This window comes from Tupaia chinensis, unplaced genomic scaffold (assembly GCF_000334495.1).
Source record: "Tupaia chinensis unplaced genomic scaffold, TupChi_1.0 Scaffold139733_1, whole genome shotgun sequence".
NCBI classification, from domain to species: domain Eukaryota; kingdom Metazoa; phylum Chordata; class Mammalia; order Scandentia; family Tupaiidae; genus Tupaia; species Tupaia belangeri.
The window spans coordinates 1275121-1301688 of NW_006199613.1; the positions used below are offsets into that span (position 1 = coordinate 1275121).

The window sequence follows — 26568 nt, forward strand, 5'->3', positions numbered from 1 at the left end:
GAAAATCCAGAACTTACTTTATTTTATTTTAAAATAAACAATGAAGAGTCCCCCACTTCCCACCACCCTACAAAACTTTTGAATGTGGAATGTTCGACAGCCTATTCATTTTTAGTAGGTTACAAAACCAGCAAGAACTCCAGTTGTCTAATGATGAATGTTTTGAGAATCATTTGTTTTTAAGTAGCTGAGCACCTATTGGAAAAATTCCTTAGCTAAAGGCTGAAAATAAATTTTCATTTTTGCACAGAAAATACGATTAACTTAGTAGCCTTTGCTTAACAGGTGGGATTATAATTCTCCATGAAATCCAAGTGGAATGGGACGACAGGGGCATTAAGTCCATAGGCACACAGAACTAGTGCTCCGACTGCTAGCGTGAACTGCAACACCGCACACGAGGCTAGTCACTACCGACTGTCCATCTCCATCAAATCTGAGACTCTCCCTCTGCATCCAAGAGGAGAATCCACTGCAAACATCGGGCTTCCACGGGAAAAGGAGAACTCCCTTAGAGTTAAGTAAGACAGTGCAAGTACTACAGAAGGAGCTGCTGGAGCCATGAATTGGTGACACTAACAGTGCAGGGACTGACTCACGTAAGCTGCTAGCTGTTGAACACCAGTGTTTCCAGATACAACTTTTATAAACAAGTTTTATTTGTATTGTTTATACCATCCGAACTGAAACTACTGACTGTCATTTCCCTAAAACAGGGAAATCAATCTAAAACACATACTGGTGCTTTTCAAAAGATAGCAATTTAAAAGGGTGGTAGCAGCAGGCATTTGAAGTCTTTTTCTCTTAAAAACGTTCAAGCTGCAGGAAAAAACATGAGACCAAGAGTGTTATGATTATCATTAGAGAGATTTTCATCAGTACCTGTACCAATTTAGGTGACAACACAGCAGGATCCAAGGATTAGTGACAACGTACATGTCATAAGGAATGATATATAGTACCAATCCTTACAAAAGTCATTGTCTCAAAGCAACTGTTAAGTGTTCAAGAAGGTATCTAAATACTTCACATTAAGTACAAGCGGCCATCCAGATTACATCTCTCATTTGTTGCATGTTTTTCAAAAATTGCCAATCAAAGCCTAATTTTGCATCACGGCTTTCGTACAGAGTATCAGCTGTTAAGAAGCATTTTACATATGTTTTGAACCACAGTCTTTTGACCAGATGAGTCGCCTGTGTAAAAGCTGGCAGGCAGCCTTACAGTGAGATCAGGGCCATGCAGAGTCTGGTATGCATCTGAATGCTCAGTGTCCCCGCGCACTGTGAAGGGCAGCTATTCTGCCAAACCACACTCCACCCCCTCCACGTCCTTTCAAGAGAAATATCTTAGTTTTGTCAATTACCACTGAGTGACTCTAGAGTCGATTTGTAGATTTTATCCAATGTCAACAGTCAAACTTGCTTTTTCAAGCCCCTTCAAATAACTACGGAGATATTATCACCCTGTAAAGTGTATTACGTTTTACTCCTAAGCAAGGGTGAGGATTCTGAGTATCATGTGCAAGGCTCGAGGTGGCGCTTAGGACAGAACATGCAGAGTAAAAATAGTTTCCTTTCGTATCCAGGGAATATAAAGCTGACAACTGTAGTCCTGTCTTTATGGGATGAAAACAGTCCCTTTACAATAAGTTTCCTGAAAGGGAGAACAAATAGATAATAACTCTTCTGGTAACATATTATGGTACACTGGCCAGTGTGTTTTTGGCGATTAAACATAATCCTGTGACTCAGATTAATTTACTTGCTGAGTGTTCATTTGCGGCATCCCTCTGTTGGGTCTTGGGGGCCCTCCACGACCTAGAAGACAAAAATGGCATTTGATTTTTCTTTCAAATATTATTTGTTTTGCCTTCAAGCAGATTTTCATCTGAAGTCAAGAAGCATGTGGGCAGCTTGTCACCAAACTAGGTTTAAGAGGTTAATTCTTCCACGTTCAGTTCCGCCTGTCCTGGACGCTGCCATGAGCAAATCTGCTCATGTCCTCTAAGCTAGAAAACGGGTAGACCTAATGGAGTATTCCACCAGTACTCATTCATTCATTCATTCAACAATATTTATTGAGTGCCTACTAAGTGACAGGCACATCACCAGGCGCCGGGAACAGATACAGCAGTGAAGACAGACAAGGTACCTGCTCTTGTGGAGCTTACATTCTAGGGTACACTCTGGCTTACATTTCAGTGGTAAGTAACATCATACTATCAAAATGAATAAAAGCACCAGAATGAAAACAGACCTTATTACCTAAACTGTTAAAAAGAAACTACATAACATTCAAAATTGTATATTGATTTATAACAGATAATAAAATAACTTTTCACATGCTGTTAGAACAGATTTTTAACTACCAGTTAACTCAACTTCCACAGAATATGCTACAAGGTGGGAAGAGGAACATAACCCACGTTCACATGCACATGTCTTTTGATATTTCTAGTCAAGTCAGCAAATTCCGAAGTGATCCATTAATTTTAAAAAGTCAAAAACAAAAACAAACCAAAAAAGAAGCACTTTTTGGTTGGCTGGCCAGTTTCTACTAGCATTCAAATCGAAGTACTCAGTACCACTCCTCACCACACATTTCATACATGTATGGCCCGTGAGAGGAAACCTATTTGATGCTTACCCCCCTCGATTCAGAGAACCATTTAGAACTTCCAAAGTATATAAAATGCGAGCTCTAACTGTTAACTAGATTAACATCTTGACCAAATGGGGAGTAGTTTTTCAACAGTAAAAGACAGACACAACAAAAACTCTTAAAACCTATCATCTTTAAGTATACTTAAATAAGTTAGGAATTTAGGGGCTTTGTTTAAAAGTCAGAAATAATTTAAGATGTCTATCACCAACAGTGGTCCGAAAGGCACTGTCATTTCAGTTAGTTCTAACATTTCTAAATAGTTCTCTAAATTCAACTACAGCTTATCTGGCCACTGAAGGGTTTCAGGTCCTAAAATATAATATGCATGTTTCAAAAATGAAAGGAGAATAATAAATTTATATAAATGTTCAATCTCATTCCAAAAAGGTCTTACAAAAATGTTTCAGTACTTCCTAAAAACATTTAGCAGGTTGTAGGACCTAAAAAATAATTTTCAGGTGGAAAAGCACTTTTTCTGAGGAGGAGAAAAGGTCCTGGTTTTAGAGACAGCCTATATACTAACAGGGATAATCATTCAAAAACTAAAATTTGGGTTCGAGATTCAGTTTTCGAAATGGAGCATCTCTGAATCCCTAGTGACAGCTCCGGAAAGGATAAACAGACCCCTGGCACGTAACCTACATGCAGACTGTGAACAGCTCGTCCAGGCCAGCACACAAGCCCCACGCAGGAGCTAGGTCACCACCACAGAATATTACCTCGTGGGGCTGCCCGAGGTCCACTCTGCCCAGAGCCACGCTTGAAATTCTGCTGGTACCCGTCCTACAAGACAAGCCGGTTAGTCCAGAAAACACACACTGTCCCAAATGCTGATTAGTAACCCACCCACCTTGATTTCCACCACCTAACACCTGCAGAATACAGAACACCTCCCCCTTTCCTTAGCTGGTTCAGTAACCACAACTCCAAAGTTACTCTGTAAACTGTTACACTTCTATCATTCTCCAGGACATTCAATGCGAACGATTTCTCTGCTGATGAAAACCATTCGCTTTTAACAGGTTTTATTAAATGAGTACCTACACGGACTGCTAACAAAAACAAGTCTTATCTTAGACACCAAAAAAACAGCCCCAAACTACATTACTGAGATTCACCAAAGCAACTCCTTCAGTCCCTTCCAGTGACGCATTCAGGTCTGTCTTTTAAACGGCTTCACCTACCCGCTGATAGCCAGAGTAGTCCCGGGGAGCAGTGAACTGAGACTGTGTATAGCCACTGTTCGGAGTGTTCGAGAATGAAGGGCGGTAACCGTCATATCCTCCTAAAACACAACATAGGACAACAAAGTAAGTGATTGTCTTCCTGTCACAAGGAATATTCACCTTATTAAAAAATGATTAACCGTTTAGTTATTCAAACTAATATTCACCTTATTAAAAAATGATTAACCGTTTAGTTATTCAAACTAATTCCCTAAGTTTCTGAAAGTACTAACTGCCCCAGAGGACGAAATCCTCCCCCGTGTACATATGCACACACATGTATATACACACGAGCACAAAACGACCCCTAGAAAACCTGGTCATGTACACAGAACAATGATCTCCCAAAAGACAGTGGTAGACACTGATTTCACACACACAGTATTGGTTATCAATTATCAATTTCATCCTTCAAATAAGTGTAACAAAACATACTTAGAACACTAAACTTATAAGATCTTTCACAAAAAACATGTATTTGTATATGATTTACAAATCAGAGAAGAACCAGAATTCATTTTATCTTCACCTCTGAAGCCATTAGCGGGACCCCGGTACCCATTCATCAAGCCTCTAGTACCACGGGAGCCTCCGCGGGACACGCCACGGCTATTGTAATAGGGCTGACTGCTCCGTGGGAACCCCGTGGTCTGCGGAGGCGGCTGCTGGTGGTTTCCAGTCACTTGATGGGGCTGATCCTGGGAACCATGGTACGTGCCAACCACTGCAACCAAAAAGGAAAATGAAGTGTGAATTTGTACGTGCACGACACACCCCGTTAACTGTTTCTTCTCGCACATGCTTTCTGGTTAGTGTCTTTGCCACCTGGTCATCTTAAGTTTTTGTCTTTAAATAACCTACACATAGATTAAGCTACAGGGGGGCAAAAAGTAATATCCCTTTAGAGAAAGAAAAAAAGCTAGAGATCTTTGCCAGATCCCAAAGAGATACAGTTCAAATCAAAACCCAGGTTGTGGGCAAACCAGCAGTTAGCGTAATGGCTATGTCGCTGGACTCCCACGTAGTCGACCGCAGTTCGCGTCCCGGACCTGGTAGCTTAAAACTCACGCCGGGCGCGTGTGCGTGCGTGCGTGCCCAAGATCTAGAGAGGAGAATGTAGAAGGGATTGCGGCGTGACCATCCCCCCTGGGGGGTGATTTCTGGCTTTCTGTCTCTGTCTGTTTGGCGAATGCACGCGCCGGGGGAAGGCACGCCCCCTATAGCGAAAAAAAAAAAAAAAAAAAAAAAACCCAGGTTGTGGACCAGCAGTTAGTGTAATGGCTATGTTGCTGGACTCCCACGTAGTCGACCGCGGTTCGTGTCCCGGACCCGGTGGCTTAAAACTCACGATGGGCGCGTGTGCACCCAAGATCCTGAGAGGAGAATGGAGAACGGATTGTGGCCTGGTCATCCCTCCAGGGGGGTGATTTCTCGTTTTCTGTCTGTCTGTGTCTGTCAAGCGCATGCGCCCTATAGTGAAAAAAAAAACCTCTCCAAAACAAAACAAACAAACAAAAAAACCCAGGTTGTGAGCAGTGTGACACTGACTGGTCAACAGTCCAGAGGACCATCACATGAGGCACTGTGGTAGAGAGGAGGGCCATGCCTGTTAGAGCAGTTCTTCCCGGATAGAATTCGTCCTCACAGAGACAGGAAGTGAGCGACAAAGTGAGAGCAGCAGGCCGCGAGCAAGTCACCCAGCAAGCTGGCTGTCCTCGGCAGGTACTCTGAGAGGGGGGCTCTGTGAAGTGACACTTGAGCATGACCATGGAACAGGACGAGCAGCCAGCTCTGCAGAACGACGTTGAGAGCCCCGTCTCCCCGGCAGTCTAGAAAGCCGTCTAGAAACCGGGAGTGAGTGTGCAACAGAAGGCACACTGCGGGCCTGAAGAGCAAGTCACACACAGTTCAGGACACCAGGCTGGCTATTTGATCTGTCAATTACAAGTTGGGTTTTTTATATAGAAGCAGCCAGGCATGCTAATATGAATGAAAACTGTTTCTGGCCAAAAGGAAGTACATGTGAAGGCCCAAGGAGGAGTGGACCTGCTGAGTGTTTGACTGCTGTGGGCACACGTGAAGAAAATGGCGAGATGCACAATGCGACACGGGCAGGGACAGGTCACGCAGGAGCGACAGGACGCCGGGCCAGTGCTGCCCTGAGGTCCATCAGCAACCACGGGCTGTGAGGTGGGGGCAGAGTGCACGGTAAAGAGAGCACAGGAGGCTAGTCAGGAAACGGCTGGCGAGGCCAGGCCGGAGGGCAGTACCAGGGGTGCAGAAGGCAGTGTGCACAGGCTGGTTTCAGTTTTATTAGCGTATCTGTCAATGGGCTCGGCCCAAGTGGCCTGGTGGCTAAGGCGACAGGACCCACATGGAGTATTGTGGTCTGAGTTCTGGCACACCAAAAGATACGAGCCTGTGCATGTTCCCAGAGGAGACTGGAGGGAGAAGGGCCTGTAGCAGGACCATCTCCCCCAGGGGTGCTCTTTCTTTCTCTCTGAGTATGTTGCAAAGTGAATTACTGTAGTCAACGTGCATTTTGAAATGGTAGCAAAACATCACGGAGCTCAGGTTCCTCATAATTGAAGTTAAGAAAGAGGACAATCGCAAAAACAACTGGCACAAAGAGCAACATTAAGTCAAGTAACACTCCCACAGTCAACTGCAATTCCGAGGACCAGACCCGGCACCGTAAAGCTCACACCGGGTGAGTGTGTGTGCATGCCCAAGAGCCCAAGAGGGACATGGAGAAGGGACTGTGGTGTGGCCACCCCCCTGGGGGGTGATTTCCTGCTTTCTATCTCTCTCTGGCAAGCACATGTGCCCTACAGCAAAAATCTCTCTCAAGAAAAAGTATACCACTAAAAAATTCTTTAACAAGTCTGTCACGAAATTGAATAATTTTTAAAACTTCAGTTTTTAAAAATCAACCAGATAAAATTACTTACTCCTATAAATGTATCCAGATTTGCTAGTTGGTTGGGGGATTCGGTCTGAATTCCTAAGAATCAAATAACTAACAATCTAAAGAAGCTACTTCTTCTCTTACAAATTGAAGAAATCAAAAATACCTCTACCTACATTACTGTAAGAGGGATGATCACTTGTTAAAATTATGATGCTACTTACTATAAAGGATTCTGTTTCAACCCAGTCCACCAAATGCAGCCACCATGATGTGACATTTCTGAACAAGTTTTATTAACAGCACACTAAGAACCAAGCCAACTCCTAGCGCTTCTCAACACTGGATAACTGACTTCTGGCCAAGCACCATGCTCACAGACTTATACGAGTAAAGTTTATCACAATTCAAAAAACTGTCATTCCAGTAAAATTATACAAAGGGAAATGTCCTGAAAGCCCAGTGACTGCAAGAGAACAGACATAAGTTACCACCTGCCATGATTTACATAAAACAAGCGCGATCCATCCATCTGACTGAGGATCAGCAACGAAGGATTCCTGCCGCTCCGAGAGCCCACCACCAGCACCTGCCCTGGGAGGCCAAGCGGCCAGCAAAGGCCAGGTGTCCTACCTGTCTGCAGCTGCTCCTGCTGGAGCTCCGTCTGCTCGCAAAAACCTTGGTGAGGCTGGCTGGGGAAGCTCTGGTTGTAGCTGGCCTGGTACTGACTTTGCTGTTTCAAGCTCTCCGGCTCGTTAACAGGAGGGACGGGGGCATTCATGTTGAATACCTGTGAGCAACACAGTCGAGGCAAGGGCTCATTCCCTTTTGTCCACACGCTCGGCACGCTTTACCTTCCATACAGACAAGTAGCACTGAGGTATCAAATACACAGACGTCACAAACAGCCCCTCATGGGACCGAGTCCGGATACGCCATACAGCACTTACAGGGGAATACAAACGCATGCTGTGCAATGAAACGGGAACTGCAAAATCAAGACGTGCAGTTCACACCTCCAAGACGTTTCGACATCCGTCAGCACTCTTCTAAAAGGGCCACCTCCTAGAGTAAGCAACCTCTTACAGGAAGGTATCCTATGCTTTGAGTTGAACACCTAATTCATTTATTTTCACCTTTTTTATTGCCAAAGGTAGTATTTTAAGTATTTAACTATGAACTCTCCTCTGAACACTGATTTAGCTGTATCCCAGTGACTGTATTTCCATTATCATTATTTCCCAGAAATTCTCCAATTTAAAGACATTTGCTAAAGAACCAGGGTGAAGTAATCTGAAATTTACTTTGAAAAACTTAAGTAAAATACAAGAGTAAGCAAACAGAGCAAAACGTCAACAATCATGAAATACTGTACGGATGTTGTCGTAGTCTACATCTTGGTGTGTTTAAAATTTCATTAATCAAAACCAAAGGAGTGAAACTACAAAAGTAGAAACTCAGGTGTGCCACCTCTGGGAACTGGAGTAATCCGAGTGCACACTAACTCAATGTGTCCCCTCACCACGCAGGCCACAGGCCACCCCACGGCAGCGCAACGGCTCCAGCAGTGCCTCGCCCTGGCGCAAAGCACCGTCTTACCGTCTGCATGGACTGGAACGGGGCTGCGTTGACATTGATCCCACTGCTGTGCAGAGGCTTGCTCGACCCAGCCTGGAACACCTGAGGCTGAGAAGCAGCAGGGAGGGATGAGGATGCCGCGGTCTGGTCTGTATTTAAAGAGATGGTTGCCTAAACACAAAGTGAACAGACGCACTTGAGTGGTAAACTCACGGACGTTAACACACTCGACTATTTCATGAAAGCAAAACAGGTCCTAAAACGAGGCACTCTGCTAAAGATAATAAGCCTGTGTCCATCCGTGAGCAAGTGCGTCCCTGAGTGTCTGCAACCTGCTAACAGAACTTGCCTGAATCGGGTCGATGGGCTCCTTTGGGGGCCGCTGCTCTGCATGAGAAGGCGGGTACAAGGGCTGCGAGGCCGTGTAGCCCTCACTTGTCGACGAGACCAAAGGGACCTAGAAGAAAGGAATCAAGGTGTTCTGGTGGACTGTTAAAAATTAATCAACTCAAATACAGACAGGGTAAGATACAAACATACCTGTTAAAGGGGAAAGTTAAGACTATGTTTCTTCGAATTTACAGACCATAAAACCAAACGACTGCATTTTTTTTTTTTTGGAGAGGTTTTGCTATAGGGTGTGTGTGCTCTCCAGACAGAGACAGAGAGAGAGACAGAAAGTGAGAAATCACCCCCCAGGGGGGATGGCCATGCTGCAATCCCTTCTCCATTCTCCTCTCGGGATCTTGGGCACACATGCACACACGCCTGGCGTGAGTTTAAGCCACTGGGTCCGGGACTCGAACCGCGGTCGGCTACATGGGAGTCGAGTGACATAGCCATTACATCAACTGCTGGTCCCAAACGACTGCATTTTCACAGCTCAAAGTTAAATAACGGCCGAGCCCTGTGACCTAGTGGTCAAAAGCCAGAGCCCACATGGCCAATCGAGGGCCAAATCCCAGCCCACCCCAGCCCCCACAGCTTCAAAGTTGTGCCAGGGACACAGGCACGCAAGCCCCACATCCCGACGGCATGGAGAGATGGGGAGTGGACTGTGGCACGGCTGTGCTCCCCAGAGGCTGCTTTCTCTCCCTTTCCTTCTCCTCCTCTGGCAAGCACCCGTACCCTCCGGTGACTAAAAACAAAAGTTAAACTGTGGTCCAGTTACAAAATCTGCACCACACTTAGGTCTAAAACATATCTTCTGAAATCCTCCACTCAAAAAAACCTTGCCTCATTAGAAACACAAAAACGAACAAGAAAAATGTTAAGTCAACCAAAATAAATAAATAAATAAATACGAACACGAAAATAAAGGCTAATAGCTACCCACACCAATCAATTTGTAACAGAAACGCTGGACACAGATTAAATGTATATCTGACTTCTATAACTAAAACAGAGACCCAAAAAATGACCCTGAAAAATACTTCATCCTCCTTACCTGCGTAGCTTCAGGCTGGACAGGAACTTGGTTAGGTTGAGCAAGTCTAGATTCAGAATGTACTGCAAAATTAACCAAGAAGATTATTGTTATATAAAACCAAGTTTCTTAAGCAATGTCTAGACTCCTTCTGCTTAGCAGCAAAGGGCACCTGTCTATAGCCAAACCACAAGCGGACTGCGCAGTAACCATGGGAATAAGTTGGGAAGGGCAGGTAGGATCTTAGCTCCAGAGGAGCGCTGCGGTTTCCAGGCATGCACGCCTGCTCTGTGACCCCGCTGCCTGGCACTCTGTGCACACCAGGGCCAGCGGCCCCGAGCGGCAGCCCTGACGGCAGCGAGACTTCAGACAGCACTCGGTTAATACGTTAACGTTATCCACTGTCAACAGAGTTTCAAGTGTTTCCACAGGGAAGGGAACGTCCATGCAGCTTTCCACCCTCTGTTCAGTGCGACACCCGTCCTGACACCCCTGTCCCCCTCCATCCCCACGTCCTCCTCCCAGCCAAGGTCACACAATCGCACAGAACCTCAGTGGAGGGTCAGCCGGACTCAGCGCCGCCGGCCACTGTGAGCGTGCCCTGACACCGCTGCACCTGGGCACTGCGGCAGGTGTCAGAGCAGCAGTGGGCACCGACTGCCTCCTAACAGCCTCCACTCCGGCAGCAGGACTGTCACGGGCTCCCTCTCTTACCGAACCCACGGTGCCGCTAAGCCTGGCCTGACTCGGCAACTTTTTACGATGCTGAAGATTACATGCCGTAAGACATGTTACTCTACACACGGCCACTTAGTGGCAACAACATCAACATACTCTGGGGGGAAAACTCACAATTACAAATGGTCCCGGAGGGGCCAGCAGGTGGCGTGCTGGTCAAGGTGCTGGACTCCCACGGGGCCGACTGCGGTTTTTTTCCTGGACCTGGCAGCTTGGTTTCTCACTTTCCCTCCCTCCCTCTCTTTGTCCCTCTCTGGTCAAATTAAAATAAATGAAGTTAAATAAGATTAATTCTAAGAACAATCAAATGGTCCTGGAGAGAAGGCCCACTTACCGGACACTGGCTACTCAGTGCTGCTATTCCGAACAGCAGGTGAGTGGTAGGTCTGCAGTGCGGCCCTCTCGGTGCCTCTCCCCGTCCCCTTCAACAGTCCCTTATGGACTTCTGTTGTTGCATTTTTGTTTAAATAATAAATATTCAGAAAGTCTCCTAAAAAGCTGCAAGCATTCAGATGCCTCTTCTATTTTCACTCCCAGATTATTTTTGAAATGCAAAGAGTCAAGCAAGCAAAATTCTCCTTATGTAAATTAAGAACCACACAAACCAAACCTGTCTATGGTGTGAGGGGGATGGGTGAGGTCAGCATGGAACCAGAGGAGAGAGGCAAGTGAGTGAGGGATACAGGGCGCAGGGGGAGGTGAAGAGGGTGAGCGAGCGCAAGACACAGGGCACAGGGGGAGGTGAGCGAGTGCGGACCCAGGGCCTCGGGCGGGGGCAGTGCTGTTTCTCTTCATCTATGTTCCCTGATTTGTGATGGAGCCCTGTGCAGATGAGGTGGGGAGGGGATGGAGAGAGGGAGAGGACAAGGCCGAGAGAGACAGCCCTCCAACGCAGCACACACACATGGGTCCCCCGCTGCACTCCCTAGCCCGTCAGATCCAGGGCCCTGGTGGACCTCAGGCTGACAGGGCCCTGGATTCCAATCACAGCCGCCTCTGGTATGTGCCACCAGAGCCAGCACAGGTACAGCTCTGCAGCGTTAACCCTGGGTCGCGGACCACCTCGAGCTGCGTACAGCTACATGGCAATGCGGACGTAACTCTGGAACTTGTTTACAATCCACGTTACAGAAAAGCACGTCGTTCATAAGATGAAGGCACGAGATTCAAATGTTCAACAAGCATTAGAAGGGAAACCCTGTTTTTAACTGGCCCTGCCCTTTACCCTCACCGAAGGCTCTAGAAGAACTAACCTGGAGGGCAAACCAGCTGGGGCATGTCCAGGCTCTGTGTTGGGTTCATCGGCTGTGCGGACACAATGGCAGGATCCAGGGTCTGGTTTTCAAAATCCAGCATCGAATCCTACAAGGGAGCATATAATGGACATGGCGAGGGGTGAGCACGCACTCCTGCTGTCACCGTGTGACTGGCGCACCGCGTGTCCCTACGAGTGAGGGCAGGCTGGACAGGGCAAGGCGGCGAGCAGTGTGGCGCACGCACCCACCTGTATGAAGTTATAGGGCCCCTGCATCTGCGCCATCAGGTCTTGCACTCGCTGCCTCCTCACCAAGGGGTCTGCCTGGGCCCCTGGGGTCAGAGAGTGGGGCTCTGGCCCCGAAGGAGATGCCGCCTGAGGCTGCTGCTGGAGCGAGTTCACCACCTGAGGTCGGGGAGACGGAAAAGAGGCCCATTGGTCACCATCCAGGTGGGTCCCCAAATGGCAACGCCATCTAGTAAAACAGAACACGAAGCTCATGCGGTTACCCAAGTGAGAAAGCACGCCCATGAAGGATGACCACACCCCACCCCTTCTCCTCCGAGCCCCTTCTGCTCGGATTCTGGGCACACAAGCACACATGCCCCTCTATGTTTTGTCAAGACACCGTGGGGTCTTCGGGACTTGAACTGTGCAGCTGGTCACTTGGGATCCAGGTGTCTTAGCCACCATGCCACTAGACAGCCCCAAACTTGACGTTTTTCAGTTTCCTATGGGGCACACTCACTCGTGGGGAGGGGAGTGGGGGGTACAGGAATTGAACAGGGCAGGGAGGCGGCCACGCCAGTCCATCCTCCAAGCCCTCTCTGCAGATGCTCACGCGTACACACGCTGCTGGGTCCAGAACCTGAACAGTGCTTTTGGCATGTGAGATCCAGCCACTTTATCCACCCTGTACCTACTGGCCCTGTGACTTTCTGAACAGCGCCATTACTTCCAGAGTGTTGTCCATCCCACAGGATCACTACGTAGGCGTTTTAGATTTGCTTTACAGACTGCTTTCAGAGAAAGACTGCCTGGGAGTACTTCCCACGAGAACACCGAGCAGACGGCCACGCTCTCACAGCCGCCAGCAGACCTACTGATCTACTGGGTTACTGGGAAAGTCAGGATGTATTTTTCTGTTTTTCTACACAAAAATTGGTCATGATTTTTCCCAGCAGCCCATTATATCAAATACGTATCTTTCTTTCTTTCCTTCTTTTTTAAAGTTTTTACAAAAGGGTATATACACACTTACTGGAGAGCAGGAAAGTGAGAAATCTACCTCCAGGAGGGAATGACCATGCCACAATCCCTTCTCTTCTCAGGATTGTGAGCCCTGCTTGATTTTTCAAGCCACCAGGCCCAAGACTTGAACAGCAGTCGGGCACGTAGGAGTGCATAGCCCTAACGACCACACCGCCAGCTAGCCCCAGATACACTTATTTCTATCTTAGTAGCTAGCATAGAGACACCACTCAGAAATATTGGCTATTATCAAGATTTGAGTTTCTTGGGAACCAGCAGTTAGCGTAATGGCTATGTCGCTGGCCTCCCACGTAGTCGACCGCGGTTCGTGTCCTGGACCCGGTGGCTTAAGACTCACGCCGGGTGCGTGTGCGTGCGTGCCCAAGATCCCGAGAGGAGAATGGAGGAGAAGGGATTGCGGCGTGACCATCCCCCCTGGGGGGTGATTTCTCACTTTCTGTCTCTATGTCTCTCTCTGTCTGGCAAGCGCACGCGCCCTACAGTGAAAATCTCTCCAAAAAAAAAAAAAAAAGATTTGGGTTTCTTGGGCTGTCCCTGTAGCTTAATGGTTAAGGATGCCAAATCCCAAACGGCCAACTGAGGTTTGAATTCCAGCCCTGGTGGTGTGTCCCAAATCCCAACCAGATGGGGAAATGGAAAAGGGATCGTGGCATGGCCGTGCCCTATAGGGAGTACTTTCCCTCTGTCTCTGGTGAATTCATGTGCCCCTGGTAGTTAAACAAAAACCAAACAAGAAAGACTTGGGTTTATTCCCTTCCATTTTCCCTGTCAATCCTATGATCAAGCTCTGACTTCACCTAAACCACAAGAACCAAAAGTTCATTCTGCTCTTTCCCAGGTTCTAATAATTCCCCTCTGTTGTTATTTTAATACCTACATGGCTAGGAGATTCCCACTAATTTTTATTACATCACATTTACGGTCTTGGGCTAGCAGATGGCATACTGGTTACATCACTGGACTCCCACATGGCTGGCCAAGGTTCGAGTCCCAGACCTGGTGGCTTGAAACTCAGGCGGGGTGCATATGTGTGTGCGTGCCCAAGGTCCTAGGGAGAGAATGGAGGATGTGATTTCTCACTTTCCCTCTCACTGTCTCTGTCCCCACTCTCTTCAGCAAGCACGCATGCGTATGGAAAAAACACTCTTTAAAAAAACACTGTGGTCAGTGCTATGCACCGGGAACCAGAGCTCACACTGCTGAGGGTGGTCTAACTCCCAGCCCTGAAGGTTTGAAAACACAACTGGGTACACGTGTCCAATCCTGACGGCACCGAGAAACAGAAAACAGGACTGCAGCAAGGCCGTGCCCCACTGGGCATGCTCTGCCCACTCCCTCAGCTACATGACCTCTGACAATTTTTTAAAGGATTATTTTTATTTTAACTGTATTTATTTATGTTATTTTATTTTATTTGACCAGAGATAGACAGTGAGAGAGAGAGAGCGAGAGACAGAGCGACAAAGTGAGAAAGTAAGTCACCGGGCCTGGGACTTGAACTGTGGTTGGTCATGTGGGAACGTGGTGCCCTTAATCACCACGCCACCTGCCGACCCCAACCTGTTGACAATTTTTTAAATAAGTAGTCTTATGGGGCCAGCAGGTGGCATGGAGGTTAAGCCAGCTGGATGACCTGCACACTAGAGCAGCTTAAACACAGTGAGTGAGCGAGTGTGTGTGTGTGTGTGTGTGTGTGTGTGTGTGTCCCAAATCCCAAGAGAATAGAGAAGGGACTGTGGCCATCACCTGCGGGGAGGGGAAGGGATGTGATTTCTTACTGTCTGTCTGTCTGTCTCTCTCCATCTTTCTCTGGCAAGCACACGTGCCCAGTAGCATAAACAAAACGTATAGTCTCCATCTGGCTTTTAGATCTGAGTAAACCAGACCCAGGCAAACTGTACCTTTCTCCCCGCTCTATACAAGAGACAAAAACTCAGTGTTGTCATGAAAACCAAATGATCTGTCAGTGTCTCCAAGATATTCCCCAAATTCCTAGAACCCCACGTGGACAACCTTCAGAAAGGTCCGCCCGCCCAGTATGGAGAACAGGCCCCATCGGCTTGTGCTGGGCAGAAGGTTGGGCTCATCTCACAGACCCAAGTCACTTCCCAACCTTCCTATCCCTCCAACAGGTATCCCTCCCAATGCTCAGTGAGGCCCCCTGCTGGTGACTCACTCCCACCCCAAGTCCATGCTGACAAATACCTTGAACCTTGCTCCTCCCCACACACCCTTCACTGGACTTACTCAAGGCCCCAGCTTTACAAACTCATCACATAAATTCCCGTTCCACAGGTCTTCTTCATTACTCCAGTTTTCGTCTAACCCTACGTTAATGAAAACATAACACTAAAGAGAACATGTGTTGTCTATAACTTAAAGCTATTTTCTGCACGTGAAGGTGACACAAGGAAGACACGAGGTACAAAGGAGCAGCCAGGGCCAGTCAGCAATGCGTTCTGAGACTCCACGGCACACCTGAGAAGCCCAGGTACCTGTGACTCGGCAAAGCTAACTGCCCAGTAATTAACTCGTGACAGGAAGATGACCAGAGTGCCGAGAAGAGAAACTGGAGGGGCAAACTGGAGGCGAGGACACGAAGCTGAGAAGCAATGTCAGGGCGCATCTGAGTGAGAGCCAGGCAACCAAAACAGCATCAGGGTAAAGAGAATTCAAGATGACACCCCCTGTGAACACGGGTTTCCTGAAGATGACAGTGCAGGAGCCCATTTTTTGTTTTCTTTTTAAAATCTGCTATAGCGTACCTGAGCTTGCCAGGTTGGGGGTGGGGGGTGGAGGGAGAGAAGATCACCCCCTGGAGGTATGGCCATGCCACAATTCCTTATCCTCCACTGTCCTCTTGGGATTTGAGGCCTGCACACATGTGTATGATTTTTTTTTCAAGCCAGAGGAACCAGACCTTGAACCACACAGTTGGCAAGGTGGGATCCACCTGCCTAAACCATTAAGCCACCTGCCTGGCCCAGAGCCCAGATTTTTTTTTTTATAGAGCAACCTGATGTCAGCAAGAGATAAATCACATACTTCAACAGATTAATTCTACAGATAACTTTGTAAAATTACAAATAATCTTTTACAGGGGCTAGCAAATAGAGTGGTAGTTAAGGTGCTGGACTCCCACATGGCCGATGCAGTTCAAGTCTCAGACGTGGCAGCTTGAAAATCACACCGGGCACATGTGCATATGTGCCCAAAATCCCATGAGGAGAATGAAGAAGGGACTGAGGCATGACCACCCCCCTAGGGGGTGATTTCTCACTTTCCCTGACCGTCTTGTCTTGTGAGTACACGCATGCTAAACTTATAGTAGGCTCAGCAAAACAGTGACTTTAACACCCACAGGGTAAACAGATCATCTTTAACCTAGCAGTCTGACATGACGCTTGCTACAACACATACCAATAATGCAAAAAAAAAGCAATCTGTTTGTTCTCAGGAGAGATAAAAGGCACTAACTAGTTAAAGACAAAAATATCAACCCAACAATGCCAAAAACTCCTACCTCAACTGTTTCAACCGTCCACTCATCCACCTGCTCCTTCTCACCACTGCTGAACTGGGTCTCTGCCATGAATTGTCTGTTCACATACTGCAAAGCAAAGCAAACACCTGAGACCCCTGTCTGGAAGGCAGAAAGGCAACGACAGCATTCAACAACAGCCTACCTCCGTGGACTCGACTTCACTCTGCTCAGCGTACTCCTCGGCCGGCTCCGGTTCTAAAGGGGAAACGGGATGTTCTGGTCAGTGAAAGCACTCTGTGTGACAGCGTCACGGAGGCTGCGTGCCACACGTCCACCCGCAGCTGTGGGGTGTGTGAGCTCAGGGAAGGTGATGACACGCCGGTGCAAGCGCATCACGGTAGAGGCGCCCTCTGCGGGGTGTGGACAGGAAGGGAGGCTGCGCAGTGGTCAGGCTAGGGCACAGCACTCTACGCCTTCTGCTCGCCTTTGCTCTACAAGTTCGAAACAGTAAGCTGCATACAGAATCTCAATTTATTTACAAAGTGGCAGTTCACAGAAGTCCCTGTTCTTATCACTCTTACAGAAATATACACAGAGCTCTCTTTACCATTCTTACAGTAACTCCTTAGTTACAACAATTACTCTAGGTTAGGTGTAATATTCCATTAAAACTCTCTATTCTTAGAGACAGAATGAAGGGGAACACATTAAAATTTGTGTCCATTTTAATTTACCTCTTTTAAGTGGTAAGAGAGAAAAAAGTCTGCCTATGTGACCTGCAACTTTAAATTCAGACGATGCTTATTTCCCCTCCTAGTTCCCACAGTGATCACATACCCTGTGCCCTCCTAGTTCCCCGTGATCACGTACCCTGTGCCCTCCTAGTTCCCCCAGTGATCACATACCCTGTGCCCTCCTAGTTGCCCCAGTGATCACGTACCCTGTGCCCTCCTAGTTCCCCCCCAGTGATCACGTACCCTGTGCCCTCCTAGTTCCCCCACAGTGATCACGTACCCTGTGCCCTCCTAGTTCCCCACAGATCACGTACCCTGTGCCCTCCTAGTTCCCCACAGTGAACACATACCCTTGCCCTCTTAGTTCCCCACAGTGATCACGTACCCTATGTAGGAGAGCACTACAGACCGTTTCACATGGTGCTTGTGAACCGGGGAGCCTACCGGGGACAAGAGCCTCAGAGACTTGCCAGATGTCACACAGCAAGTGCGGGCTAGGCCGAGACCTGAACCCCGGGCCTGGGAGCCCAGACCTCTTGCCGTCAGTAGAGACTGTGTGCTCATCGTGCTTCCAGGTCCACCCAGAACTCCGCTCATCAACTGAGGAGGCCGTCGAGGTGACCAGAGCAAGGCTCTAGGCTTCACAACCAGGGTGGTGACAGGGGCTCCAAGGACCCTCCACGCCCCTGCCCTTCAAGAACTTAAGACATTACGGCATTATAATCTCCCCATGATTTAAATAACACAAAACCCCTCACACTACGCACAGCACGGTGGCGTGGTGAAGGGCAATGCTATCTGTGCGTGGCAGACAGCACTTTCTGACAACCACGACAGCGGAAGGCCTTTGCCCGCACGCCGGCCTGCACGCCGGCCCGCACGCAGCTGCCGGCGGACCTGGGCACCTGCGAGCACTGCTCTCGGTGGGCATCGTCCATTGTGGTACCAGGATCGAGTTTCTTTAAAAATTAGAATGTACACATGTAAAACCAACTTGGTGTGTAACTTAGGCTTGCGAAGAAGTAAGGCCAGTTCCCTTCCCCCTAGGAAGGTCGCATCCACCCAAGGACTCACCAGCTTCAGCTACCTGGTCTTCCGCTGCAGGTGCTGAGGCCGCCTCCTCGTCCTCACACAGTCCGTTCTGGTGGTTATGGGTGCTGTCAAAGTAGTTGGACTGGAAAACACGCTCCACAATTTCTTTCAAAGCTTTATCTTTTTTTAAAAAAAGAACATCAAGTGCGACGTTAGATAATCTGAAGACACCTGGCTTGAGAAAGTCAACATTCTACAAGATACTGTGGTTAAAAACAAAACAAAAGAACACACTTCTGCAACTGTTACTCAAACGCGCTATACATATACAGTCGATTAAATTTCACCAAGAACAGAAATGTCCTACAGGTGATAAGGAACAAGAACACATTTACATTGAACTATGTATTTTAAGTAAACGGTTAGAGAAGAAGCTGATAATTAACATTACCCCTTAAGTACTTTTTTCTTTAGCACCTGCTACATGTCAGTCAACATCCCAGGGACTGGCGGCTCGAAAGCCGAGTGAGGAGTCCCGGTAACTGCCCTCACCACATCCACAGGCCACCGGGCAGATACTGAACTGAAACACCATCCAGTACCCCCACCCCATGTGGATGTGCAGGGGCTGGACCCGGCCAGCAGAGACTGCAGGAGGCTTTGCCAGGGTAAGCACTGGCGGAGCCGAGATGCAGACGAACAGCCGAGGGGGGAGAAATGGTTCAACAGAGGAAACGGAGCGGAAAGTCTGATCTCTAGAAGGTACCAGATACAAGGATGCCGCTGGTGCTGGCATGCAGGAGGAAGAGAGAGCCCGGCAAAAGGCAGGGCTGGAGAAGCCAGAGACCACCAGACCACTGGCCTTGAAAAGGCACGGAAAATATAACGAAGAGGAGCAGTTAGAAGATTTAACAGGGAGGAAGAAGGCTGTGGATTCAGTTAAACAACTGCATTATTAGACAAGGAAAAGGCACAGAAGCAGAAGACAAAACAAAACAAGCTCAGGAGATAATTAAAAGGCAGACAGAGGGGACCAGCAGGTGGCATGGTGGTTAAGGTGCTGGACACTCCCACATGGCTGACCACGGTTCGAGTCCCGGACCTGGTGGTTTGCTTTCTCACTTCCTCTTTCTCTCTCTCTGTGTCTCTGTCAAATTAGAGATAAATGAATGAATAAATTTAAAAAAAATGGCAGACAGAAACTGGAAACATGGCGTGACAGGATAGAAAGAGTAAGTGGCGCCCTTCTCTGTCTCCTGGCCTTGCCGAGCAGATGGCTATTCCCCGATGGGTCCCTCAGAGCCCAGCTTCAGGTACCGTATCACGAACCGAGCACCCATTATGTCTGGGGCCACGAGTGCTTCCCAGTTCAGATCTTGTCCACACTGTGGAGTATTTGTGCGTTTACATGTAAGGCCTTGGAAGAAGGAGCCAAAGCGACATGCGATCCCTCTGCGCCTGTGCACCTGACGCATGTCCGGGGTGCTCCGCCGCAGCCCTGCTCTCAGCTCCCCTGGAGGCCGCAGGGCTGACGCTTGGACTCGGGAGCCTCTCTACTTAGGGCTCGACACCGGGGATGCCCCGTCTGCACTATGAAATCACCCTAACAAGTGTTCCCGGGAATTTCTTACATAACAAGCTCTTACGTACGGAGCGTGACGAAGCACTTTCTCCAAACGTCTGGATGGAAACTAAGCGCACATCAGCACTGACCTGGGCACGCCAGGCCGTCAGCTGTCAAGACACTACAGCCCCAAATGTGTGAACAGAGTTAGGGAGAAAGTATCCCCTAAATGAGATACGAATCATGTTCACGGAAATGTCTAAGGCTTAGCCTGAAACAACTTTTTAAGCTAATGCGCTTGTCTGCACCTTTCAATTAATTCCCAAAGTCAAACCCCAAATGGTGAATTTGATATTCTGTAGCAGAACTAAAAACAAAAACTAAAAAAACAAAGTTTATGAAGAAACAGACCATATTAATTTGACAAGAATGGCACCTCCTATCTGATTTACCCGTTTCCATAAAAGCAAATGCACTCCACACTTTACCAATTAAAATTAATAAGGTTTTGCCAATTAAAAAGTATAATCCAATTTATTTTTATTATAAACAAGGCATATTTTTACCTATGTTTTAAGTCTGCTTCACTAACTCGACCTCGTAACAATAGACAAGAATGGATCCCAAGTGACTGGGGCAGTGCAATCTGACCATCCTTCTCAAGGAATCGACACAGCTACATACTGGAGGTAAAGAGCTCACACATACGAAACAAAACAAGGTACCAGCATTTTTAGAAGAGAGAAACATTTAATACCCAAATTAGCTGAAGTCTAATTAAGACTAAAGAAGGACTGAGGTAATGACCAGGAGCAGATGTGAGACAGAATTTTGTTTGAGGGAGATTTTTACTATAGAGTATGTGTGCTTGCAGAAGAGGCAGAAAGCGAAAAATCGCCCCCCAGGGGGGATGGCCACACCACGATCCCTTCTCCCCTATTCTCCTCTCAGGATTTTCTGGGCATTTTTTGGACATGCACCCACATGCGCCTGGCTTTTTAAGCCACTGGGTCCAGGACTCGAACCACAGACGACTATGTGGGAGCCCAGCAACGTAACCATTATGCCATCTGCTAGTCCCAAAATATAACAAATATCTTAAAAAAAAAAAAAAAAAAAAAAAAAAAAAAAATTTGTGCCACAAGGAAAAACTAGCCACCCTCTGTACCAACAACTCTGGAAGCAGACCTGGTGCTCCTCTACCCACCTCCGAGAGCTCAGAGCTCAGCTCCACCTGAACACCCTGCCCAGTTCAATCTCCACCCTCAGTGTCCTGGCTGTCCCATTGGTGCTCTCACTCACACGCCACACACACCCAGGAGGAATAAGCCAGAGTACACGGCAGAGAAACCACGCCTGACACCGCGAAATCTCCTTCAATGAATCTTTTAAACAGTCTTATCCACAAACATGAAACTCTGGCACTCACAGGTCGTCCCGCACACGGACTTCTCCTTCCCTTCCAGCAAATCCCACAGGTGGACCGAGGCGTGCTCGTACTGCTCACTCAGCCTGCCGGCGACAAGGACAGTCAGTGTCACCGCTGGCAGCCAGCTCGGGGCGGCGTCGGAAGGGCCTCCCCGAGTGCCGTGTACCTCAGGCTCATGTCCCGCTCGGGGTCCGCCAACTTGTAGAACTCATCCAGCAAGCACAGCTCCTGCTCGGAGAGGACCGGCCCGCCGCTCAGCCCCCGTTTGAGGTCGGCCCGCACCTCGTCATCGCCTAGCTTGTCCAAGACGTACTGCAGCTCCAGCACCGTCTTCAGACGCTTCTGCTCAGCTTCTTCCCTCATCAGCTGCTCGCGACGAGCCGTCTTCTTTATTGTTTTTTGTATCTGCAAAATGCAGGACCACAGGACACTGAGAACGCCACCTCGGGTCCAGCGCAAACAACTCACTCAGTGAGACGGGACTGCAGCGCTCGAAAGCATGATTACCAGCTTGCAAATACACTTTCAGATATGATCTGTTTCAACAATTATTAAAAATTTAGGGGCCAGCTGGTGGTTCAGTGGTTAAGACGGTCAGATTTCACCTTTGCTGTCAGCACATGGCTGCCGGCACAGTTCGCGTCCTGGACCCGCAGGCTTGAGACGCACCAGGCACGTGTGCGTGTGTGCCCAAAATCCCCAAAGGAAGGAGATGCAGGAGAGGTTTGTGGCATGACCATCCTCCACAAGGAGCACGGTGCTTTTTGATTTTCTTTTCTCTCTCATCTATTTCCCTGGTCCCCTGACCCTCCACCCCGCAAGTGAAGGTGTACTCCAACACATTTTAAAACAGTAAAAATTAGAACATACATTTCCCTGGATGGTAATATACTACCGAACTAATATCAATTTAATATGTATTTGGGATCTGCTTCAAAATAATCAGTGGCTGGGGCCAGCAGGCGGCGTGGTGGTTAAGGTGCTGCACTCCCACAGCCAACCCTGGGTGGCCTGAGTACCAGACCTGGAGGCTTGTGCATCACATTGGGTGTGTGTGCACGTATGCCCAAACCCAAGCAGAAGGAACTGCGACACGGTCCCCCACACAGGAGAATGCCATCTCACTTTCCCTGTCCCTCTCCAGCAAGCACACATGCCCTGTGGCAAAAACCTTCAAAGGGGAGAAGGCCGCAGAGATGGACACAGGGAACAGATGGCTGCCCGTCAGACGGTAACCACGAGCAGGTGGGCAGAGGTGCACCGGACCCCATTCTTTAGCTCTGCACTGGCTCTGAGTCTTCCCCGGTAACTGTGGGATCCAGGGCCCAGAGCCCGCGGGAGCCGCAGTGGTGCTCTCCTTCCTCCCTCCCCGCTTTGCTCAGCCTCGCTGGAGGACCCAGACAGGAAACCAAAGCAGGAGCACGGGTGACGCCGCCACTGAAGGGAGAGGGGTGCGAGAGGCCGACGGCAAGAGATACTGTGACGCCGCAGCAACCCTCAGCAAGTGGGCTGTGGGGCAAGGACCGGTCCTCCGAGGTGGTCAGCGAGGCTTTTGGGGAGAAACGACACCTACTAGCACTGACAGCTGCTCGATCCTGGAGGTGAGGGTGCAGTCTGCGCAGGGAGGTCTTTATGGCAGTGCAGGCACAAGACAGAAGAGAAGCGGGTGTGAAAGGCAATCGAGAAAGCAGAGGGTAATGAAGCTACTCTGGGTGAAACGAGGCGTTCAGGGAGAAAGGAGGGCGAGGGCCAGGAGGCAGACTGGTGCGGCTGCAGCCCACGAGCACAGAACGAAACGTGTGCCACAGGGTCAGAGTTCAGTGCGAGCACTAAGGAGAGGGGGACCGGCAGTTCTGGCTACATGGCCAGCAGTGAGAGCTGTGGAAATAGGTGATGTTCAATTGCCTTGCTTCTGTGACCCCTGCCCCCCCCCAAAAAAGGAACCAAGCGTGGCTCACAAACGACTGAAGTTCCTACCTAGTGTCACACAAACCCCACCAGGCTGCTGTGATCTGAGAGGGTCCCCCAAATTCGTGCTGGAAACTTAACTCCCCAACACATCAGCACTGGGCAGTGAGGCCTCTCGGGGGAGGTGACGAGGCCTCCACACCATGGACACAGACGAGGGAACCCTGCTGTGCAGAAGCTCTCAAGGGGGAGCTCCTGGCATCTCCCTGCTGCTCTCCATCCTGAGGACGCAGTGCTCAGGTCCAGTGTCGGTACCATGACCTGGGATTGCTCGGTCCTCATCCCTTAGAAATCACCAGCTCAGGTAGTCACAGAAGCAGAAGGGACTGAGACGCGGGTGTAAATTAAGTCGCCTTCCCTGTTTTAGGCAAATGGTCAAAGCTTTCCTTAGTGAGATGTCACAGGAACATTAAGAGCTTAAAATGCACTAGCTACGTATCAATACTCCAAGCCGACCTTCTGAGATGAGGTAATGGGCTGTCAGAAAGTTAGGACACGTTTTTGCATAGATGAAAAGAAAAAATAAAATTAAGAAAAAGTCATGACTCCAGACAACCCAACAGTACCACCACTTTACAGGTCAGAGACAGGCACACTGGGCCAGGGAGGTGTGATCGCTAAGGTGCTGGACTCCACACGGTCGACCAGTTCCCAGCCCCAGACTGAGGCTTAGAAATCGTGCCACGTGTGTACACGTGCCCAGAACTGCGAGAGGAGAACGCAGAGAAGGGACTGCAGCACGGCCATCCCCCTGGGGGTGTTTTCTCATTTCCTCTGCCCCTGCTCCCCATGATAGCTCCCTATGGCAAAAACCTAAAAACAAAACAAAAAAAATCCACAGCTGAGGCACAGGCCAGCCCGTGGTGTAGTGGTTAAGGTGTCTGAATCCCACATGATCAACTGAGCGGCTTGAGTCCCAGACCCAGCCACTTGAAAAACACATGTGCGTGTGTGCCCAAGATCCTAAGAGGAGAATGGAGAAGGGATTGTGGTGTGGCCGCCCCCCTGCGGGCAGACTTTCCTATTCTCTTTCTGTGGCAAGGGCACATACCCTGTTACCAAAAATGAAACCCAGCCCCGCAAAAAATGAACAAGCCCTATGGTAACCTCTCCTCCTCCCTCTCCAGTCCACCCTGCTGGCTCCGTTTCTCTAGAAAACCTTGAGTGAAACAAGAACAGAGAAATTAAGTGACTCATCTGAAGTCACAACACCGTCAATTATAAGTGGTAGAATAAAGACTCAAGCCAGCCTGGTTCCAGAACCAGATCTTTTTAGCCCTGTACTATATTGCCGTTCAAAAATAAAATTGTTTTTCATTTCACTACATCAGAGGCAGCTTTATATTTTAATGTTATAACCATTTCTTTGAATAAGTTGACACACACTCAGAAAGTGTAATTTTCTAATCCCAAATATTGTTCAATCTGCTTACATTTAATTAGTGTCCTATTCCAAAACGCACATGCACATTAAAAGGTATGGGGTCAGACAGCAGCACAGTAACACACAGAGCAGACCCAAGACCTCCCTAAGCAAACCGAGCACGTCTGCGCCCACTTCTGGGCCAGGTAAAGCGGGCGGCAGCATCAGGACCTGGTAGGGGTTTTCTCCCTCTCTGACTTACCTATTTTTTAAATATATAAATTAATTTTTTTTTTCTTTAAAAGGTGTCCAGGAAAAGCCACCACTCTGTTGGACCTCAGGTTATTGAGAGCGACGTATCGGCCTGCATACCCTACTGGAGAACTGTGTGGAAGCACCTCATTATCTGAGAGCTAACAGAACTGCAAGATGACCATTAGGCGTAGAGGGCCGGGAAGAGAATGAACGCCGGGACCGGCTGATGGCGTAATGGTTATGGTGCTGGACTTCCACATAGTCGATGTAGCCGTTCGAGCCCAGGACTTGGCAGCTTAAAACTCGTGCACGCGTGTGCATGTGTGCAAAGAATGGAGAAGGTACTGAGGCGAGGCCAGCTCCCCCAGGGGGATTTCTCACTTCTGTCTCTCCGGCAAGTGCACGTGCCTTATAGCAAAAATCTCTCATAAGAAAAAAAAAAAAAAGGAAATGAATACCTACCAAGCCCATCCACATCCCGCACAGCTCATTTCTAGCCAATGAGATCTCTGGGTAACTTACACACGCCTCCACCTCACGGCAGCCCCAGGAGGAGACATCTCTCGGGTGTTACTAAGCTTTGCTCAGAGGCGTATTAGGTGTCACCTAATCAAATTCCCCACTTGGCAGAGCACATACCAACAGTAACAAGTCTAACACAGGGAGACGCAAAATTTCCTAGCCCTGTTAGCTCACAAACACGTTCCACCTTTAACTTACGTCTTGACTCAGTGCCATGAAACTCCTCTGTAATTCTTTTGCAAACTCCAAGTTATTTGTGACTTCCTGGTACTTCGACACTGCGTCCTAAAATATAAGAAACAGCATCCAATTTGCACAACGAACCACAAAGCAATCTTATTGAAAACAGTGAGCATCCAACTCCAGTAAAAGGCACCAGGGTTACCAGCTGATCTTGGTTGAGCCTCTCTCCTTTGTTCATCCGTTCCTGGTAATCGTCGAGCTTACCCTATAAAAAAGAAAGAATCCGAGTCCACATTGAAGGTACACACCAGTTTTGTCATCTCGATGTCACGGCAATGACAAAACTCACCAAGTCTGTCCCAGAACCTTTCTTAAATATATATCCCTAGGTATATTCCCGTTCACGTCGGTATACTGAAGTGAGCCAGTGAGTTTACGGAACAGCGAGCTCAGGCACTCACTGGCGACCGATGTCGACGCCACACCGTGTGGCAGACACCACTGCTTGCTCCCAGGGGAGACACCCACCAGACGGGCTTGGCGGGTGGTTCCCTCCCACATGACACAGCCTACAAGTGGGTGAAGGTCTGGCGTAGACCTGGGTGAGCACATCAGACTTCTAAAAGGTTCCATGTTTGCCTCTCTCCCCGCCCGCCTCCTGTGCAGTCTATCCCCTCTGAATGAGCCCACAGGCGTACTGCCTTCGATGGCGCTCCCTCCGCGTGCCTTGTGATGAGACCCCGACTGCCAAGCTACCGCGTCCCCAGCAGCCCGGACACTCTCGCCACGCCTGCTCCGTGAGGGGGACAGGAAACTAACCTGTGTTAAAGACCACCTGTTTCTGTGGCTAGGATGAAATGCTCCTATCAGGTAAGACCCAGAGGGAAGACTTCAGGTAACCCAGAGTCAGGAACTCAGTTACTGTGTAAGGGTTGCAACGGGAAATAACTGGAATCTAAATACT

At 48.6% G+C, this 26568-nt stretch overlaps 1 protein-coding gene across 1 annotated transcript; it reads right to left on the minus strand.

Annotated features, from left to right (window-relative positions):
* Positions 1-25869, minus strand: CAPRIN1 (cell cycle associated protein 1; the record flags this gene model as incomplete). Its single annotated transcript, XM_014593077.2, is given in 17 exon segments — positions 1-1820; positions 3387-3450; positions 3852-3952; positions 4423-4617; positions 7435-7591; positions 8401-8550; positions 8729-8836; positions 9827-9888; positions 11797-11905; positions 12048-12203; positions 16594-16680; positions 16757-16809; positions 18363-18500; positions 21314-21396; positions 21480-21718; positions 25620-25706; positions 25807-25869. Coding segments are annotated over 17 exon segments (1917 nt in total), but the record flags the coding sequence as incomplete, so codon positions are not given.
* Positions 25870-26568: the final 699 nt, after the last annotated feature.